General features: G+C 40.9%; 1 protein-coding gene across 4 annotated transcripts in view; it reads left to right on the top strand.

Annotated features, from left to right (window-relative positions):
• Nucleotides 1–13,219, top strand: part of DDR2 (discoidin domain receptor tyrosine kinase 2) — a 516,782-nt gene that overhangs the window by 468,365 nt on the left and 35,198 nt on the right. For all 4 annotated transcript variants that reach the window (XM_075182767.1, XM_075182764.1, XM_075182765.1 and 1 more), the window contains one exon: nt 9,264–9,498. In XM_075182767.1, the coding sequence (XP_075038868.1) occupies nt 9,264–9,498 (235 nt within the window). The remainder of the gene's footprint in view (nt 1–9,263; nt 9,499–13,219) is intronic.

The following is a 13,219-nucleotide window of genomic DNA, read 5'->3' on the forward strand; positions in this document are numbered from 1 at the left end:
TTTTGGTTCTTGCTTTGACATTAATCCATCTTTCCAAAACAGCCAAAAACAGGGAATTCCCTCCCTTACACAATAAGACTCTAGTCTTCAAATCTTCAGACAGGCTTACAAAATTCCTCAACCACTCTCTTAACCTCCCTAAGGTACCCTCTTACTACCCTTTTCGCAGTCCACTCAAGACAACATATAAAATATTTAAAAACCCTCATTTAAAACCAGATGATGAACCTTGAATGTAAAACAGCAACCTCGAACATAAACCACAAGCCACAAACATGATCAACAAACAAGATCTGTGAATTGTTAATGCAAGCCACAAATTTGAGTCAGGGTCAATTGTCTATTGTACTGCGATCATGTAAAAGACCATTGAACCAGTAAAATTCAAATTTCAAGCAAGCTCAACATTTTAATGCATCTCTAGCTGACAGTCAAAGTCATGGATCCAAATTGTAAATAACACCATATATTTAGTACATCTCACACTCAATGCCCAGGGCAAGCAACCAAGCTTTACCATGACCTAATTCACCTGAATAAAATTTTAGGAACAGGGCAATTTAAGATCTGGTGACTTGGTCCTTTCATAAGTTCTCAAAAAAAATCAACAAGAGCCTCCACATCACATGACCTCCTCTGCACATGCAAGGTGTTCAAGCAGCACATCCAGATGGAGCAAGAGGAGGGATTACAGTGTGCCACATGCTCTATCCCTAAGACCCCTGCAAATTATAACAAAAATGTATAAATAATTCATTATATATACACACACATTTGTAAAATAAAGTTTAATTAAATAATGCACTCCCCGAAAGCCGGAAGGAGTGCCATTCAGTCAATTGCAAACATATTGCCACACTTGCCAAAATGTGATTAGCTGAGTTGTGGGAAAACATTTGAGATTTGCTGAGTGCGTAATAACAATCACTTTCCACTCAGGACTCAGGTCATTTAGCATTGGGCTTGTAGCTGGTAGTATATATCACTTGATTTCTTTTTTTTAACTTACCAATGGATTGCAAATTTCCAATTGGACTACAAAAAGAGAGAAGAATGATTTCACTTTAGAATAAGATAAGGCAGTATTTATTTTACCTTATTGTGTGTTACAAGCCACCACCGCCGCGACGGCTCGTTTGTCCCAGCTGTTGTCATAGCAATGGTCGGGAAGCTCTCCTCTATTGGTTAGCCTCAGTATTCAATTTAAGTTAAATCATTTGTGTGACCCACTAGCTGTTCTGCTCCAAGTGCTGTGGATACTCTGTCCATTTGATTCCGATTCCTGTTGTGACTCTTGGCTTGTTTCTGGACCTTCCATGAACTCTGATTTCCCTGACCTCTGGTTTTGTTACTTGAGAGCCTTTCCCTCTGCCAGCCTTGACCATTGGCCTGTCCCCGATTCTCCTGCTTGCTACTGGAGCCCTGACCCTGGACTGTTCCTTACCATTTGCTCCTTTTCTTGGTTACGCCTCCTACCTCCCTGGTACTGTGTTGCATATAAATTTCTACTACTCTAAGAATTAAAACTTGTGGGCATCCGAGTATCTGTGAGAGCTACAAGGTTTACGGGAAAGGCGGCTGTTATAATTGAAGACCTCTGTTAACCAGTTCTAGAAGTTTATGTCAAAAGCCGCTAGCCGTAACATTGTGTCTGTGTTTATTAACTTTTTTTTACCCTATTTGTATAATTGGCAGAGGTCTTAGGAACTGTCAAGAAAAGACCATTTTGAGCACGCATGTCTTGTGAGTGTGAAACGAAACAAAACCCTCTAGTATGTGTAAAGTGACTAAGAAAAGCAAAACAAAATCTCACATTCACAATAAAAGACACTGCCACCACAAAGCTTTAGTTCAAGAGCTTACAGTCTTAGGAAATATTAATTTATTCCCTAATTAACACCAAAATGCAATTAATTAATGTAATTAGAATTATTGTAAACCAAACAATTTGCTACATAAATGTAGCATTACAAAAGCCAGTATATGACAAATGAATTCTTTAAAAACACAAAGTCTGAATGATATTAAATTGTATTTAATAAGAAAGTCACAGTTGAATTAAACAGTTATTGGAAAATGAGATGCATTAATATAATTGCAAAACAGTTTTTAAAATAAAACAGAAATAAAATACAGAAACTGCAGAACTGAATATCTGGCGTAACCTGCAACCTGGGGAAATATAGAAAATTTTGGACAGTTGCTCAGCTGCTGGCTGATTCCACAAAAAAATATGATTTGAAATATAATTTCCTTCCTCTTTAAACATTTTTCTTCCTTGCCCATATCCACCTACTCTGTGAGTTCAATGAAAGATGTGTGTTGGTAAGCTAATCTGTTTTGCAGGCAATTTGTTGCTCTTTTTGTTCAAGAATATTTATGTTAATATCCTGAAAATACACCACATACTTATGGAATACTCTGTAGATATTTACCATTATACTGAGATTACTGAGGTAGCAAAGGGACTCTTGTCTTATCTCTGCTGCCCCATATCTGTCACTTTATCTCTCTCTATATATTCCTTAATTTGTATCCTATATGCCCAGGGCCTTTTTATTCCCCATGTTTTATTTGCCACTTGCCCATTTATTGCATCTGTTGCGCCACCTTTTTTTCCCCTGTGACCTCATTCAAGTGTATAGCAGAAGCACAGATGATGTATGGGATAGAGTTAATTCATATTCTTTGTTCTTCAAGATATGCTGTGCAGTGACATCAGCAATAACAAAAAACCTGAGAATGTTGAGGGTAGATTTGCTAAAGGGCAATTTTTGGTGTGGTTTCCAAAATCTATACATCAGATGAGTTTTTTTAGTCCCAAACTGAAGGATTTACCATATTGCTATTTGGAGGCTAAAAACTAACACAGCTTCCAATGTGATATGCAAAACGCCTAAACTGCATGCATTTAGGCCTAACTGCATGGCAAAACTCGATATAAAATAACAAGGCAATCCAAAGGAAAAGTAATGAATGGAATGCTCACTAGGAACAACTGATGCAAAATGAGTTAATCTCCAGCCAGCCTGTCTACTAAATAGCCAGGCAGCAATTCATGAGCAGTCTCTAACACCACTCAGCTAATCACAAATATGAGACTTCTATTATTTGTCGGGCATGATTACTTATGTCTTTTTATATGGAAGCACTAAGACGGTGAAACTGAATGGTGAAACAGAGATGGGGGATGCCTAGGCAGGAGAGTTAGGAGGAGGGCTGGTAGGCTTCAATGAAAAGGTGAGTTTTGAGGGCATGTTTGAAACCTTAGAGACTGGCGCATAGTCTTATTGGGCCTGGGATTGCATTCCAGAGGTTGGGAGAAGAAATCCTGAAGTGGGAAGAGGCGAGGAGGTTATTCAGAGGTCATTGCGTGAGCAGAGAGTATGGGAGGGAATGTGTGTGGAAATTAGTTTGCTGATATAGGGTGAAAAGGAGTGGTTGAGGACTTTGAAGATAAGGATAAGGAGTTTGTATTGAATTCTGTAGTGGACAAAGAGCCAGTGTAGTGAGAGAGAGAGGGCAGCAGAGGTAGAGATATGAGAGAGAAGAATATCTGTTGGACAACTTTGTAGGAGACAGATTGTGAGGAAAGATGGAAGAAAGCAAGGACAGAGAAGAGAAGGTTACAGTAATCAATGCGAGAGACATTGAATGAAAAAATAAATAAGAGTTTTAGTTACATTCACTGTGAGGAAGGGCATGATGCTTAAAATATTATGGAGGTGGAAGCGGCAGAGGGAATGAATGTGGTGGACAGGGGCTGGCTGGCCCGGGGGGCAGGAGGGCAGCGGTTCCCTGGGCCGCTCAGTCAGACCACTATTAGGGCCGGGGGGTAGGCCAGTTGGCCGCCCCCCCCCACCCCCCGGATGCAATATATCACCTTTTTACCCGCGGCCGCATCTGATGACATGAGATGCGGCCGCGTCAGCGCACAGGCGGCCGCATCACATGACAACATGACAGGGGATGCGGCCGCGTCATCAATGACGCGGCCGCATCCCTTGTCATGGGATGCGGCCGCCTGTGTGCCCCCCGGGCTTCCCTCTCCCAGTCCGCGCCTGGTGGTGGAGGATGAAGGAGTCGAGAGTGACACCCAGGCTTAAGGGACAGGGGAAAAGACAGTAATGTCAATAGTGTGGGAGAGGATGAGGAGTGGAATCGATGATTTCCATCTTAGACATGTTCAGCTTAAGAAATCCGTTTGACATCCAAAAGGAGATGGGCAAGAGACAGCTGGAGACACAAAAGAGGAGACATTGGGAAAGATCAGGGGATGAGAAGTACAGTACGCTGGGCATTGTCAGTATAGCGGTGATATTGAAGACCAAAATTACCGATGAGATCCCAGAGGGAAGAAGGGTAGAGGGATAAGAGCAAGGACAGGAATAGACCATTGGGAGACACTGTGAAATTAAACTACTATAAAGAGACAGCTTCTACAATTACACAGCATCCTTGAAGTCTTCATGTAAGATTAAATGCTCTGTTTAGAAGCATTGAAACCTGGATTCTGCCTTCTAGGCATCCGTAATTTTTACAGTTTAGCTAAACTGTACATTTTACTTCAACTTCAGTCACGACTTCCCTAAAAGAGCTATAAAAGAATGTAAACACCTGTACCTGCAAACATTTGAGAAAAGACAGGATTTTAATACAGATTGACAGATGCCCTAAAGGATAAGTAATTGTTTATGACATCCAACCTTTCATTTGTTAGCATATACTGATTCTCAAGTACACTCTTCACATTGAACAGGCACATGCGCTTTAATTTCTATTAATATAGTATGTATGCTATCATTGTGGTCCATGATGCAAAAAGGAGGGAGTAGGAGGATACCACAGTATTTCAGTGTCCTTTTGAATCTAGACTCCCTGCATAAACTCCTTCTCCCCACTCTCCTCCACTCACACAAAACTCACTCACAAAGAACACAGACAGCACAAATAAAAGATCACAATAAAGAAGACTAACAAATAAGAAACAGAACAGAATAAAAACTTCCGAAATTGATTTAGAACCACACCAATTAACCACAAATAAACTCTCTAAGCACTCATCAATTCTCCTCTCTCCTATCCACTAGCTTCTGATAACCCGATAAAAGTAATGGAGAAACAGCCCACCTTTTTTAATGCTTGTGATTACAAAATTACATGTGAATTGAACTATCCACTAGAAATGCACCAAGCCACAGTCTCCAGTTCAAATTTGGTGTTTTTTTACAAACTGCTCCTGTTTAGCCACAAGTCACCTAAGTTTACAGATGATTTCATCCTTCCCAATCTGTCGAACATCGCCGGCGGTTTTCAATAGGATATCAAAGCGCTGGTTAATACATTTAGCGTTTTGAGCCACCGAAATGCCAGGAATTGATTGTGATGTGTACAAACCACAAAGAGCTGTTTGCTTCTTTTACCCCTAAATCTTATCTCTCAGTCTGTCTGTAATATCTTGTCCCATTTTATTACTGTGTTTGTTCCCAATTGTAAATCACCAGGGAATATGCTGGTGCTATATAAATAAATGTGAATAATAATAAATCTAGGGATTGGTCACTGTGGTGGAAGGGGAGAAGGTCAATTGAGAGAAACCAAAGGTGGACGAGAGGGAGAGAGGATTAAAAGGGTTGGTGGAAATGTTAATCAGAATGTTGAAGTCTCCCAGAATGAGGGAAGGAAGGTTAGATGAGAGAAAGTGTGGGAGCCAGGCAGAGAGGTTATGAAGAAATTGGGAGATGGGACCAGAGGATGGCAACACAGTGGTAGACAAAGTGGAAGAGGTAGATGGAGTGGGCCTCAAAGGAGGAAAAGGAGAGATGGGGTTTGGTGGTCCAGAACAGAGCCGGATTTAGACCTCATGGGGCCCTAGGCAAGATATTGGTTTGGGCCCCCCCCCCCCCCCCGAAACTATCCATAGCACTATATTTTTTTTGCATAGCATATACTCCTATAGTTAAGTAGAAGGGTAACCTATGTGCTGCCGGCACATCACACTGCTCCTCCTGCATCACCATGCGGTCCCCTCATTACTGTCGCTCTCGTCACACTGTGCCCTCTCTGCCCAGCACCTTTACACATGCCCCCTTTCTGCCCAACACCTTCACCCTCTCTGCCCAGCAACATCACACATGCCCCCTCTCTGCCCAGCACCTTCACACATGCCCCCTTTCTGCCCAGCAACATCACACATGCCCCCTCTCTGTCCAGCACCTTCACACATGGCCCCTTTCTGCCCAGCACCTTCACCCCCTCTCTGCCCAGCAACATCACACTTGGCCCCTCTCTGCTCAGCACCTTCACACATGGCCCCTCTCTGCTCAGCAACATCACACATGCCCCCTTTCTGCCCAGCAACATCACACATGCCCCCTCTCTGCTCAGCAACATCACACATGCCCCCTCTCTGCTCAGCAACATCACACATGCCCCTCTCTGCTCAGCAACATCACACATGCCCCCTCTCTGCTCAGCAACATCACACATGGCTCCTTTCTAAAGGACTTAACCATGCACAAATTAAAATATCCTCTTCCCAAACTGTGTTCAATGGCCCTGGCCCCTCCAGGTAAAAATGAAAAATTAAATGGTTTAATTTCCAGAAATAAACCCCTTCAGGGACATTAAGTGCAATAACACTTTAGTCTCAACCAATTGCGGATTAAAACTATGATCCTTCTTAAAATAATTTAATCTGTGTACAGGATGGAAATAAATTCCATTGATTTTTTACATCCCACTTCTCTGGCCAGGGAGATCAAGCAGCTATGATTAGCCTTTCACTAATCTCAATTCAGTATCTAGCGATATGCATCGATTTTCACTTATTTTTTTAATTTACGTGTCCCTGCTGATATGCTCTTGCATGAGTCAGCTTTCAGTTTCAATACCAAGTAGCTGCGGTCACATGACCCTGCAGCCACAACACCAGCCCCTCCCCCAACTCGTGGCACCCGACCCCCCCCCCCCCCCAACCCCCGCACGAGTCGCGCACGGGGGGGGGGGGGTCGGGTGCTGCGAGTCGGGGGAGGGGCCACAATTTTTTTTTCTCTTCTTCTTCTTGTCCCCCCCAATAACCAGAAACCAACACTGCCACATCTCAGGCTCCCAGCTTTGGGGCTCTAAGGAGAATGAAAGCAGAAAGCAGTGGGAGAGTGATGAGTGTGAGCCAGAGAAAGACAAATTTCAGTGATAGCGAGGAGGTTAAAGGGATTTGAGATGAAGAGGTTATGTATGGTGGCCAGTTTATTGCAAACTGATCTTGCATTCCAGAGGATAAGGGAGAGGAGTGGGAGAAGTGGAGAGATTTGCATGAAGTTGGAGGGGTTTCTGGTTCAGAGTGAGGAGGGGAAGGAACATAATAGGAATGGGAGGTAGTAACTGAGTGAGGGTACCAGTGTACGGTGCAGTGCCGGGATGGAATAGGGGCAGTGTGGGAAGCTATGAGGGGGGCATATGGTTAGTCGAGAAACTAGGAAATGAGAGAGATATTATGGGGAAATAAGTACATGGAAGAGGTGGATTAGGTGAAGGAAGTCATAGGTGTAGGGTAGGGATAGAGGACAGACAGTCCAGGGAAGTAGGAGGTTATAGGGGGAAGCACGGAAATGGAAAGTCATGAGGCATGTCAATGGCCATGAGCAACAAAAGTGATAGTAAGAGAGACATATCAATAGCAGCAAGCAAAGAGGCAATAATGAGGGAGGTAAGGAAAAGGAGTACAGGGGGAGTGGAGAAGATGGGTGAAAATGGTAGGATAAAAGACAGTGAGATTACCAATGACAATAATGCAATTAGGTATACAATGGCATTACAAAAATAGCTGAGGATGCATGGGTGGGAGAGATTGACTGAAGAGAGTCAAGTACAAAAAGGTTCTGAAGACAAACAAAGTGATAATGAGGTTAAATGGAAGTCCAGTGTGGTAATCAGATGAAGGTAGGGACTGGAGCAGTATGGTTCTAGGAAAGGTCAAGACAAGAAGTAAGAGGTTGTGGTAGGAGACTGTATCTGTAGGGCACAAACAGCAGTGAAGGCAGTGACTGGGAACTGTGGCAGTGTCCAGTAGAGGTCCAAAGGAGGCCTGTTGGAGGCCTGTAGTATAGCGACATACGCCTGGAGGAGGTGAGCAGAGGAAGCCAGTGAGCAACACCACATCTGGAGAGGGGAGCAGCTAGGTCCATTAGGGGTTACCACAGGCAACTTGATATTACAGGGTGAAGGTGAGGATGAAGGAGCAGGAGAACGAAGATGAGTTGTATTACTTATTTTTTTTCATAAAGGAGGATTGTTCTATTTTATTTAAGTTAGGGGGAAAACATTGTAGAGCTCATTGTGGCACTACAGATGCTAGTACAATCAACAGTCATGAGCTGTGTCTGCATGCTGTCACTTGTAGTGCCACCAGTGCTTGCACTATATATACCCACTGGCCAGTGGTACAAGGAGGAGACCGGTGCACAATTGGCTTTTCGCCTCCTAGTGGCCCGATACTGATTAGCCTGGGCTTGAATAATATGGGGTTTGGTTGTTCTTTCTTAACCTCCCCCTGTTCTAACAGCCAAGATAGCTCAAAAAGCATATGATTGTAAGCTGCATATGGTAATGGTAATATCTTCCACATATAAAAATCAGCAATGCTGTTTTAAACCGTGCTGTTTAAAATCATGTGTTTGACCTTTAGCAAATTGTTTGGTTAACAAATCGCACAGTAACGTGCAGGAAAACCTAGCCTTTGATCAAAATCTCCCCCTAAATCTTTATCTCTAACATTGGCCATGCCTCTATGGAATAGCCACAAAATGTGGGTAACTGCAGTTGGGATACAGAGTCCACCATTATCCCCCTGAAAAAGAGAATAAGAAATTTGAAAAAAAAAGAATAACCAACCTTTAATATTCTGATCTATCACTTACCTAGCAGCTCGCTCAGCTTTCATTTAATTGAAGCCACTGAATCGTAATCAACAGTTCTGTAGTCTTTTTCTTAAAATAATTTTAAGTGAGTGAGCGGTCAGATCAGAACAAGGGGAAAATAATTGTGCATTCACATTCACTCCCACTTATAATGCATGCTTTGTGTATGTGCACAGGTTGCTGTGCAGTGGCATGGGTTGGCCCTGGTTTACCTGCTTTGGAACTGCATTGGGAGCATGTGAATATTTTTCAAGATCTTGTACCTAACATAAGTTTCTACCATAGATTCCAAGAATAACAAAATTCTGCGTATGACTAATTTACTATATACATGTTTTTTTCCAGTTATTCAGACCTCAGGTACATGGCTGCACATATCGCTTCTGGAATGAAGTACCTCTCTTCTCTTAATTTTGTACACCGGGATCTTGCAACACGGAACTGCCTTGTTGGTAGAAATTACACAATCAAAATAGCTGATTTTGGCATGAGTCGAAACCTCTATAGTGGTGATTATTATAGGATTCAAGGTCGAGCTGTTCTCCCCATTCGATGGATGTCATGGGAAAGCATCTTAATGGTGAGTAAATAAGTTGTTTACTTCTTGCTATTTCAGTCTTCTCTTTGTAATTACATCTAGGGGCGAGGATTAGAGATGGTGGAAAGTTCCTTTGTTTTCTCCAGTTCATCACACCTGTATTCTGAATTTGCGATAGTGTTTAGGGTCTTATTTATAATGTCTTTTTAGCTATAATTTCTGTTGCTGGGACACTTATACATAACTTATTGTATAAGTATATTTAAATTATTATCGCAGTGCATTAATTTATATAATTACAAATGTACTGATTTCTGAGGTATTGATTTCTGATGCAATAGGCATTTATTTGAGGACATCTGATGAGTAACTTCAAGAGGAAATCCTCATTTAAGTTAATTAGGCCTTTTGATGTGAGAGTGTCCACCATGTCTTTTTAGCCTGAAAGCACAACGGGGGGTGTTACCTTTCTTTCCTGTGTGGCCTTTCATCCTGTGTGTTAGAACCTGTCTGAACAATGTAAACAGCACATGATATCGGAAATCACAGATCAATATACATTTTGTTAAGTATAAATTGCTTTTAAAATCCAAGTTTAAAGAACATCTTACATCCCAATGTTAATATTTGAATTAAATAATTCAGACTTTTTGGAGCCTGGTCTGAAAAAGGAGCTGGATTACCCCCTGCCAGGCTGTGTCCAAAACTGTATTAAAAACGAACACTGTTTGACCATGTATCATTTTTCCATCTTTAAGGAATCTGCTTTGATGCCTACCTACCATCTTTAATTCCTGTGACCTACAGATTAGATCAATCTACTCTGTTATCCGGCTGTTCTGAGGTTGCGACCCAGCATTTCAGTACCAATGCTCTGTCCGCTACCTTGCAGCAATGGCCAGTGTGATAGGCTAGGGGGAACCATCCACAGCAACCCTGATCTAAAGGAAGAGGTCAGAGGTACCAGCCCAGGTCCCCAGTGAGGGGCTACACCATCAGCAAAACTTACCCAGAAGGAAGAGGTTCTAGGCACCAGTGTAGGAGCTTGGTGGTGGCAGCAGGCTCCTACTGCAACAGAAGGGACGCTTTTGGAATAAAGAAAGGGGACTGCAGCAAGGCAAGCCCAGACGGTCCCCGGCAACACGGACATGGAGGCATAGGAGGTCCATCCTGTCACAATTTATTTGACAAAGTATTTAGAACAGCAAGTCATAGTGAATGATAGGTGAAGTATTTGTTACATAATGACATAGTAATGTCAAGAAAACACAGAATGAAAAGGCAGCTCCTCAAAGGGGAACTGGACCCCTTATGGGATCAACAGAGAGAATATATAGAAAATAAATACCAGTTCTAAAAATATTTTTCTTTTTTTTTGCAAAATTAAGATCAAACAGTATATCAAATTTTAACCATATATAATATGTACTTTATGCAAAATAATAATATTCGTATAAAATATTAAATCATAACCATTTTTAATTTATATTAATTGTTGTTGAATATTGTTGAACTCTGTCTTATTATTTAATCCCAATGGAAACAGATCTGAGCAGAAAAATCCTGTAAATTTCTCTTTTAGATTAAGAGTTATAACAATCCTCTTTGTGTAATAATGATATGCTCAATGCAAATAATTGTGAGACTATTATTGTCATCATTATGCCTGAACACAGCTTTCAAATCATTACATCTGTCTTCCACAAACATTATGTTTAAAGTTTGAGTGGTACGTCCAACATACCAAACAATTCTTCCAAACTGACATTGGTTTCTTGGTCGACTGCTTACATGGACAGGGTTAATGTGAATAGTCTCCTATGGATTCTCTATGTGATTTCATTTCAGATAAAAAAAAATATTCATAAGCACATAAGTATTTTGACATCTGGTGCCCATGTATAGGGAGCTAAGTGTGATTTTGTATACTGTTTCACCTTAATGTTGCAATAAGTGTTTTATTTTTAGAAGTAGTATTGACTTAGTAGTCCTTATTTTGTATTTACCTTTTTAATACATAAGTTTAGTTGAAAAGTTCAACAGATAAGATGCAATGCTAATCTAATGCTACAAAGCACCACATAGTTTTCTTTATAACCAGGAAAGAAACATTCACAGTCATACACAACAAAACTCTTGTCTATTCTCTCATCATCTCCTGCTTTGACCACTATAACCTTCTCCTAATCTGACATTTCCCTCACCCCTCTTTCACCACTTCAATCAATCCTAAATGCTACTACAAGGCTGACCTTCCTCTTTCGATGCTCCATATTCGCCCACCCCTCTGTAAATCCCTACATCGCATCCCTATATTGTCCACAATCAGAATCCAATTCAAATAACTTACTCTCACCCAGAAAGCCCTCAACAACACCAACATTTCATGCATCTCAAATCTTGAGAAATAATTTAATTTATTCACTCTTAGATCTGTCACTGGACCTGCCCCTTGCCTCATCTATGACAACAATTTTCTCAATTCAGCCAAGACTTTTTCTGTTCCATTGCACACTTTTTTGTCATTCCCTACAACACCCAATTGAAAACTTCAAAACTTTAAACACTCTGAAAACACTTGTCTTTATTAGAACTTGCCCTCTTAGCACACTTACTATTCACACTGTTAAACTACCCCAATCTCCACACTGAGAAACACTCAATTCTGTTGTCTCAGTTGTACCTTTTTACCATTAGAGTGTGAGTTCTCCCTGCCATTTTCTTGTCTGCATTTATTTAGTTTTTGATTTTCCCTGTTTAATGTATGCTGTGATCTCCCAACTGCCCAGCAGTGCAAAGCACTGTGGCACATTATAAATCAACAATGACTATAATTAATGCACATTTCTCATCTCTATCCTCTTACTTGTGATTCTGGAAATAACACACTCATTTTCTGATTGTATCAGTCACAACATCACAAAACACATTATATTAATGATGTCAATGTGATGACATCCCATAGAAACTTTCAAACCATTATCCCCTATGTCAACAACTATGACACCACTATTCTTTTTAACGGTACCATCTGTCATGTGATCTTTCACAAGATCTAGCTTGAAATAGCAAGAAAAGTTCCTGACTTGTTTAGACAGTCTGAATGTTGCCTACATGGCACCCAACAACCTAGAGTACTACCAGCAGGTGTCTTCTTGCTGCTGAAATTATATAGTTTTACACGATAGTTGTCATGGTGAATAGATGGAATCTATGTCTTGCCAGAATCTATAGAATCACAGTGCAAACCAAAAGTTTTCTGATTCATGTTTAGATCTGGGCAGGTAGTAGGTTTGCCTTTCATCATGATTAGATTTTACATGAATTATGTTCATCTGGAATAACTGTTTAACTAAAATCTGGGATTAAAAGTAAAGGTGTTTTCATCAGATTTAGGGCTTCTCCCTATTTAACTAGCCTTCCCTCCCAGTTATGGCTAGTGCCGTGTCTGTTTGGTGAAGTTTCCCCATACATTTTACAAAGGACACGTACCGCTGCTGTTCTCCTATTGTTACCATCATCTCAGGATGGTAATAGAAAATTCTGGGGACAATAAAAAATGCTTTAATATTAGAATAAAGCATTTTCCCATTTTTTTTATGAAGTTTTTGTTTTATTTGTTTACATTTTCTTTCGTTTTTAAATAACTTTATTCATTTTTATTTAATTGAATCTGCTTCTGGATGCCCATGTCTAGCAAGCCAGCATACACATGCAGATTGATCATAAAGCTTTAATGTATATATGGATAAGAATTGCAAGC

Source organism: Mixophyes fleayi, chromosome 8 (assembly GCF_038048845.1).
Source record: "Mixophyes fleayi isolate aMixFle1 chromosome 8, aMixFle1.hap1, whole genome shotgun sequence".
NCBI lineage: Eukaryota > Metazoa > Chordata > Amphibia > Anura > Limnodynastidae > Mixophyes > Mixophyes fleayi.